This window comes from Vigna unguiculata, chromosome 6, assembly GCF_037176805.1.
Source record: "Vigna unguiculata cultivar grain cowpea cultivar isolate G323 ecotype 2 chromosome 6, ASM3717680v1, whole genome shotgun sequence".
NCBI classification, from domain to species: domain Eukaryota; kingdom Viridiplantae; phylum Streptophyta; class Magnoliopsida; order Fabales; family Fabaceae; genus Vigna; species Vigna unguiculata.
The window spans coordinates 32,621,095-32,630,199 of record NC_140797.1 but is presented as its reverse complement, the minus strand read 5'-3'; the positions used below and the strand labels follow the sequence as shown (position 1 = coordinate 32,630,199).

The 9,105-nt window shown below is 28.1% G+C and overlaps 1 protein-coding gene across 1 annotated transcript; it reads left to right on the top strand.

The window, feature by feature from the left end:
* Positions 1-3,098: 3,098 nt before the first annotated feature.
* Positions 3,099-6,844, top strand: LOC114188704 (peptide methionine sulfoxide reductase-like). Its single transcript, XM_028077321.2, has 3 exons — positions 3,099-3,260; positions 5,390-5,916; positions 6,356-6,844. The coding sequence occupies exons 2-3, from the start codon at positions 5,557-5,559 to the stop codon at positions 6,605-6,607; spliced, it is 612 nt and encodes a 203-aa protein (XP_027933122.1). The 5' UTR covers positions 3,099-3,260; positions 5,390-5,556; the 3' UTR covers positions 6,608-6,844.
* The last annotated feature ends 2,261 nt before the right edge of the window (positions 6,845-9,105 follow it).

Genomic DNA, 9,105 nt, shown 5'->3' with positions numbered 1-9,105 from the left:
AATTACATCTCTCAATCTTTGATTAGATTTTGATAAATTATTTTTTAGTCTTAAATTTTTTAAATAGGTATATTAATGAAAAATAAAATAATAAATTCATTTTTTTTAAAGTGTTAAAAGGGGAGATACCTTTAAGATAAAAACCATACAAATTAACTTCTTCACCTATTTTCAAGCATGATACTAAGAATTCAATTGTTGAATTAGAGAATCATTTTTTAAGATTCAAAGAATTAGAAGTGAGAAGTTTCGTATTAATTCTTTTGAATTATAGGCAGAATGTTTTATATTAAATTTTTGGAATTTATTATAAGAAAAACATTTTCAAATATGGGAATATATCGGGAAATAGATCAAGTTAGAAAAACTTACTTAAGATGAGTTTTATATCAAATACAATTTCAAAACTATAATTTTTTTTAAGGAAAACATACAAAAATTTCAATACTAAATTATATACTTTTGTTATATTAGTAATAATAATTAAATATATAAAATTTGAATATATAATTTTGACCCCTTCAAACTTTTTGATCAAGATCCGCCACTGAATATATACATCATCATTTTCATCTTCATCTTCAGTGGCGGAGCTCTTTAGGAGCTGGCGGGGCCATGGCCCCCCCAGTTTTTTTTTCAATTTTTTTTTAGTTTTTTCAATTTTTTAAAATTATTTGTTTAAATTTTTTTAAATTATGTATATTATTAAATTTTTTAAATTATGTCTATCTTTTTAAATTAGGTAATAATATATTAAAAAATTAATAAAAGTTAAGTTAGATATTTGTTTTAAAGTATAATATTTAATGTTAATAAATAGTAAAATATAAAATCAAATATAATAAAAAAATTATTAAGATAATTTTCATTTTCTATTTTCATTGTTTACTAAGTTTTTTATATGTTGTACTTATCTCTCATTTTTATCTAACTTTTTGTTATCGAAAAAAAAAAAAAAACAAGTTAAACATAAACTCATTATTTTTATCCTCATTTTTTAATATTTTCTTCCATTTTTAAAGAAAAAAGAAGATAACTTTATCTTGTCTAACTTGGTAATAAAATACATGTTTAATATTTAGTACTAATTTTTATCTTATGACATTTTGTATAATATTTATTTTTCATGAATATAGAAAAGTAAGTAATGTATTATGTGATTTTTTATAGACAATTTTTAAGTGAATTTGATTATCATAATTTTTTGTAGTAGTTATGTCTCTTAATGTTTGATTAGATTATGATAAAGAAAAAGTTAATATTAAATTTGTTTTTTAAATAGGTATATTTATGAAAAATAAAAGAATAAATTCATTTTTTTAAAATTAATAAAAGAAAAGTGAAGATCAAAATAGGACAATATCGTTACTCATTGTATAACAATGAAATAGAATGCTTGTGATGACTTTTGAATAGATACATGCATATTGGTAAAAGGAAAAATGAATATTTTGTAGATAATATGGTTATTTATATTGGAAAAAAAATAGCTGAAAAATGTACTTATAATTGAATTATTTGATAAGTTCTAGAATATGAAAAAGTGGTGGATAATCTTTAGATATGTGAAATTTCTTTTATAGTTATAGTTATACTAAATTATATATTCATTTTATTGAATTAGTAGCAATAATATTAAATATATAAATTTTAAGTATATTATTTTGGCTCCCCATAAATTTTGATCAAGATCCGCCACTGTTCATTTTCATACCCAATTGAAAAAGTTAGGTATTTTCTATACCCATATCAAGTCAATAGAGGAATTTTCTATCAAAACAGATATGAGTTCAGATAATATCTATAAATTAATTTATCATCCCTAAACATGACAAAGTGAATATGTATTTTTCCAAAATTTAATGAATTGAGTTGTTGTTTTGAATTTATTATTTTGTTTTGATAATTTTGTTTGGTGTTTCGGTTCATTTTTTACTAAAAACTAAATTAAAAAATATTTGTAGAGATTAATTTTTTATATTATATTATTTGAAAAATAAAAACATATAATAATGTTACGAGTTAAGTTTCAAATTGTTTTAGTTATCAATTATAATATAATAATTTAAAATGTAAATAAAATAATTATTTTAAGTTATAAAATATTAATTACTCAATTAAAAAATATTTATATATTTTTTTAAATATATATATATATATATTAAAATAGAAAACTAAATTTAAAAAATTAATAAAAGTATTTTGAAGAAAATTGATAATAACAAGCCTATATCTTAGTCGGCCGAATCAAGGTGGACCAGCCCGTTCCACTTTGTTTTGTTTTGGACGTCTGTAGCCAAACGGGCCCAAAATAAGTCAAATCAAGAAAAGAAAAGTGGGCCAGTTAAAATGGTTATTGTTTCTTGCATTTTATAATAATTGGAAAGAAAAAGACGTAGGTAGCTTCTTCATGCACCCACTCAATTTTTCCTTTCAAATTTCTCCTTCTATCCCATCGTTTTGATTTTTTTTTCCAGAATACACTAACCCACTTTTGGAAGACACTCACCCACTCCTATTTCAGAAAAAAAAAAATCCGAAAACTTTGATAAGGTGCAGAAAGAAAATCGATAAGGTGCAGGAAGAAGCTGCCAAAGACTTAAACATACTTAGAGAGAAAATGTGAACAAAAATTCATTCGGAAAAACATTTTTTTAGAACATATTTTATGTAGGAATGTTTTCAAAAATTCATTCTAAAAATATTATATGTATTTTAAAAAGTTGGTTCTGGCAATTTTTTGTTGAAATGTCTATTTTAAAATGTATTTGATGTGTTCTAGAAATTCTGTTTTAAAAATTGTTTTGAAAATTTTATTCAGAAAATTATATTTCGGAAAATTTATTCTATTTTTTTAAACATGTAATTGGAAAGTTACTTTTACATAGAATAAAATAGTTATTTTGAAAATTTGGGTGGTGTGGAAGAAATTGTGAGGTACAGGAAGTAAAGGCCAGTGAAAATTCTGAGTGCCGTGAACGATTTGTGGGTGTAAACAGTAAAAATCATTCGAGAGATTTTTTTATTTGAATTTATCTGAGAAAAAAAAAAGTCGCACCAGAGAAAGTAGATTTTGAGTTGGGAATATCAACGAAACAACCTTGTTGGTCCCTTTTCACCAAACCACAACAACGTGGAAATCTCCTTTGGTTTGCTGTCACTCTTACCCAATTCCCAACTTTTTTCTTCCTCCTCCGCTTCTTCTACTTCTCATCCTTTCTCATTCTTCAACGCAATTCAATCTCTCTCTCTTTCACTGGGTATGTGTGATTCCTCTTCTTTTCTCTATTTCGCAGTTACCCTTTTTCTTTTTCCATTTCAATTTTCATTCTTTCCCCTTTGCATGCGATCGGCGAAAAATAGGATGAAAAGGGATTATGGTTTCTGTACTTGATTTTTTGTCTTTGTTTTCGTGGAGATTGATTGGAATAATTTGTTGGAGGGTTGGTGTTGGATTTGACTTTTATTTTTGCTTTGCCTCATTTTTCTCTCTGGAATTTTCAGCCAATCCCACTGTTAACATTCCTAGTTCTGATTTTTATTTTTTTTTGTCTGGCGTTTCTTTTGCAATTTCCATTCAGTTTATGTCAGCTTGTGGGTATTTTATGAGTTAGAAAACTGAAAACCATCTATATGGGATGATAAAAGTTTGAGTAAATTAAATTTTCATATTTTTAGTTCATGAAATTGGCATAACTGGTTGATTTGGTTATTGGAATGGAAAAAAAAAAGAAGCTAATTTAGTCCTTGAATTTAACTATTAAATTTGTTTGTTCATGAGATTAAGAAAATATTTGGTAATTATAAACTGACTGCCTCTGAGAGACCAACAAAATAAGAATTTTATAATATAAATCCTTTGTGTTAACCTACTGAGTGCTTATAATTAAACGAAGAATAGATGACCTTTGTGGTCATATACAAAAGTCTGTTTGATTATGTCGTGTGATTACGTGCACAGGTATTCGGATGCATGTGTATCGGATACATATGTATAGGTCGGTACACTTATCTTGAAAATAATAAGATAGTATAAGTGATATGTGCATCATTGGTACATATGTGACTAGTAATACACGTGCATGTACATGCTAATTTATTCTTGCTTGTATATAGAACAGCATAATTCATTCATTTATTTAAAAATTGTCCTCAAGGTTTAGATTGATTTTACAACAACTAGCAATAGCTACATATAATTTTTTGGCTTACTCTTCATTCAGTTTATAATGTATTTATAGCATGAATTCTTTTTGTTAACCAGCTGAATCCTTGTAACTAAACTACAAATAGATTATAGATGAATTTGTGTCATATTTGAAAGGTTTGTCTTCTTATCTGTCTGTGCGTATCCTGTGACCATTAATGCATGCATATATGAGAAATACTATACAGTACAAACTTTTCGCATATGAATTTTGATGAAAATGAAGCTAACTAGTCAGGATTCAGGAACATACTTTTTACTTAACATTTGGAGAGACGAAACATGGCTACACAAAACAAGCAATTACATTTCATTTCATGGGTGGTATGAACTTGTATTTGTACTGTGGAGCATTTCATACAAATATGCATGTATATATTAATTCGCACATATATGTATATGAAAGCATAGTTTATTAACTTTAAACTTTCTAGGGCACTCAAGACTTAGATTGATTTTGCAACAATTAGTAATTGCTATATGTAATTTTGCTGCTTAGTGTCTCCATTTTTGTTTGACTGGGTTATGAATTTTAAATAGCTGGTTGGAGGATTTTTTATGGCTTTATGTATTCTGCAATTATTAGTGGACAAGTGATTAACCATTTTAGTGTGGACACATGGTCTACTTTCTTTTGTCAGAGAATTGAGATTTTAAATTTGGTTTCACTGCAATGCAAAAAACTTTTCTTCACCAACATTGCAGTAATTTAGGTTTCTTTTTTCATTTGCAGTAAAAGCTTTTTAATAGATTTCTGATAGGTCCATGATAAAGTGTATAGTATTAGTATAGTTGGCTAAAAGGGAGTGCGATAAAAAGCTGATGATGGACAGCACGTGTGAAGTTAGTGAGACAGTGCATATCATATTATGTTTATATGAACAAAGGCTCGAATATTTAATTGTAATTATTCATCCGGTATAAATCGCAGTGTTGTGTAGTTAGACAGACAGTCCAGTATCTCATGCCTGTTTTCTCTCTTTCAATTGTTGTTTCTTGTGTGTTCTTCTATGTTGAGAGAAAATTTCTTATATTATAAGGAGCTTGACATCGCTGTCTTGTATAGTCATGTATTGTGTACACTGGAGTAAAACTAAGTTCTTGTTTTTAGGCTTTTGGTTATTTGTTTAAGTTTGTCAATCTTGTAGAGAAGTGTGCTTATTCTATTCAAACTCCTTGCAGCCATAAGAAGCATCATACCTGCTCAATCAGTTCCTTCTGTGTTACTTTCTTCTACTCTCTCCAGCCTTTTCAAAACGAAGCTCCTTCCATCACTCTCAGGTTTTTCTGCAAAGTGTTGTTGCTGCTTCTGCAAAAATCATCCAAATATTGCTGGTAACAAGTCCTCCATGAACTTGTTGAGCAGACTCGTCGGGTTGGGTAGCCCAAGGGCAGCAGAAAACATTAACTCAGCAGCTGCTCAAGGACCAGATGATGACATACCCGAACCAGTTCAACAGTTTGCCCAGTTTGGTGCTGGCTGCTTTTGGGGTGTTGAGCTGGCCTTCCAGAGAGCAGCGGGGGTGACCAAGACAGAAGTTGGTTATAGCCAAGGGCTACTGCATAATCCAAGCTATGAGGATGTGTGTACAGGGACCACACACCACTCGGAGGTTGTCAGGGTCCAATATGACCCCAATGAATGTAGCTATGAGAGTTTGCTTGGTTTGTTCTGGGCTAGACATGATCCTACTGCACTGAATCGGCAGGTAAATTTTTATCTTTTAGTTGTGTTATAAACATAGTCTTGCTTAATTGAATGTATTGGTCTGGTTTGTTGTAAGTACCATGTCTACAAGTCAGGTTTATGGGTTAAGTTTATAAAGTTTCCACAAGTCTATGTAGACTTTCGAGTGATAACCTTGGTTTCAAGTTTGATGTCTACACTTTCCTGATCTGAATTACAAGTCTGGGCTTGTGGATTATTTATGTAAAGTTTCTTTAGAATTATTCACCAACTCTACTTGAAATAGTTCATCGTTTTGCATCATGATAAATTGTCTTGGGTGATGCTAATAATTTCTGTTTCCTAATTGATGCACTTATGTTTGAACATCCTGTGTTGTCTTGTTTTGTGATTTCTGTTTCCAATATGTTATCTGATGTGGCTGAAGTGCTAAGTAACAGTTTGTTCTTCCTCTGTGACAGGGTAATGATGTGGGAACACAATACAGGTCTGGAATATACTTTTACACACCTGAACAAGAGAAGGCAGCCACAGAGTCCTTGGAACAGCAACAGAAGAAGCTGAACAGGAAGATTGTTACTGAGATTCTTCCTGCCAAGAAGTTCTACAGGGCAGAAGAATACCATCAACAGTACCTCGAGAAAGGTGGCAGATTTGGCTCCAAGCAATCTGCTTCAAAGGGATGCAACGATCCAATTCGATGCTATGGTTAGATTATTCATATGGGAATTGCATCAAAGGTTCTAAATGGCATTTAGATGTTTAAACCATGGTTTTGTTGTAAAGTATTTTATCCACAAAGCTAAGTCACACTCTACCTACTCTCTGTATTGTATTTATATAGGGTGAAGATCACTATAGAACTAGAATCACTTTTCAGAGTTGTGTAGTAGTTTATATGTATAGTTTTCTGATAAACTGGTTTCATAAAATGCCTTTAATTAGTGTCACTTCTTGGCTTAAAATGTTATTTGTTTTGGGGTTTTCACCCTAGATTCATGTGGATAATTACTCAAACAATATTTATATGAACTGGAGGAGTAATAAACTAATCATGGTTTGCTATATTGAATTCAAGATTTTTGTGAATAGGATTTAAGAGGGGTTAGTTATACTAATAATAGATTTTAGATTTTGTTTCCAAGATAATGTATATAACCTTTTAAGTAAAGAGTTTTTTAGGGTCATAGGCGTTCTTAATCTATAGTATGATATGCACTTTTGAATTCATGAAATATAGTTTAATGATTAACACTTTGTTCTATTATTTCTAACTTCACAACTTTATAAGCATGCTTTTGTTCTCAGTACATTCGTCAACGTTTCTAACTTGTTTTCTAAATGCATACACAATTTATTTATCTTCATGTTTTCTTGGAGCCTTGCTATTAAGCTTTTTCAGCAAACTGTAGCAAACAAAAAGCATTTATTTTCATGAAATTCATCAAACATGGTTGTGTTGTTTCGGAAGTAGAAAATGATGTTAGAAAATTCTACATAAAAATTTGTAAAATTGCTAGAAGATTAGTCACAAACTCTGTTAGTTCACTTATTTCTGAACTATTCCTTGTTTTGATTCTTCGTGAGAATGAGATTCTTGTACACTGACTGTCAATGACAAAACTGCCATATGAAAAAAAAGTTCTAGTGTCAAATCATTAAACACATAAAAGTATTGCAGAGGAAAACAAATGCAAAGTGAAAAAAATAAGATAAGACTTAGAAAGAGAGATTCCAAGTGAGAGTAGGATAGTTGAATGCAAGAATTTATTTATTTTTTAAATAGGATGAGTCATATGAGTGAAAAAAGGAATCTAAAGTTTGAAAATATTGGCCAACTCATAATTTTAGTGTTTTAAAATAAATTTCTATTAAAATTGTTATATTGAGTACATAAAATGTATTTTATTTCATATAAATATTGTTATGTGATTTTTGTTGAGATGATGTGACTATTTTTATGTTATCTTGTCTTTAACATAATCGTTTTTTTCTCTCTTTTTTTTTTTTTTAATTTATCAGTCAAACTTGTTTATTTATTTTTTTCAAAAGTAAGTTGATCGACAAGATAAAAGATGTTAAAAGAGAAAGTACACAAATTGATCGATGAGTTGGAGAGAAGACAGAAATAATGACTATGTGGTAAATCAAATGGATAGAATTTTTAATAAAAATTTAATTAAAAAGATTTAAATCTATAAACTACTTATAATTTAATTAAACCTAAAAAATTCTTTTAATTGTAATTTTGTAGTTGTGGGCTCTAAAGTTAAGTAGAAATATTACAATTTTATGAAAAAAAATAGTTTATGAGAATAATGATGTAAATTTTCTAGAATAACTCACTATTTAAACTCATATAAACTAGTAAAAGATATATTAGAAGTGTAGGTATAATTTTAAGTTTCATATTGTGTAGAAAGGAAAAAAAATAATAAAATCTAATACCATAGAAGAAATAAAATCATAAATATACTTCTTTAAAAATTCATGTTAGGAATAGTGTTTGAAAATCAATTATCTCTTGGAAAAATCTACTAAAATATTATGGTACATACTACTCCCATACTTTTTGTTTTCAAATGTCATCCGGAAAATATGAAATTATTTTTCCTTGAATATAAAGTGATTTGTTTGTTATACCAATAATTGTAATCTACAATAAAAGTATTTACCATTCCATATTTTTTCATTCAAAATATTAAGTTTGATTCTACTTAATTATTTTACGTGAATCTCATTATTCAAAAAATATGTACATAAAATAAAATTAAAGATATGATTAAATTAAAATACATATAATAATAATCTCAAATAACTCTTAACCTATGAATGACCTTTTTTCTACGTTAAATTTCTAACCCAAATTTTAAAACAATCAATCAGGACTTATTGTTGGTATATATCTTTTAAAATACTTATTATAAAAATAAATAGAATTTTTTTTCTGCCACAAATTGCTATCTCAACAAATAGGGTATACTTTGCTTTTGTTATTTACTCTTAAACAAAAGCTATATTATTACCTATCGTTTCAACATATATTTGTTTAGTAGATGATACCATTTTTTTTTTTATGATGTATAATATTATAACTGGTTGGAAGATTATATTGTAAAGATTTAAAAGATGGATTTAAGGAAATGATAAAAAGATGAATTTGAAAAGAAAGAGAGTGAAAAATGTAATTGTTTGAATTAAGAGATAAAAG

Coding starts and splice junctions, on each gene's coding strand:
- LOC114188704 (XM_028077321.2), top strand. CDS start 5,557: ATGAACTTGTTGAGCAGACTCGTCGGGTTGGGTAGCCCAAGGGCAGCA. Junction 5,917..6,355: donor CTACTGCACTGAATCGGCAG/GTAAATTTTTAT, acceptor CCTCTGTGACAG/GGTAATGATGTGGGAACACA.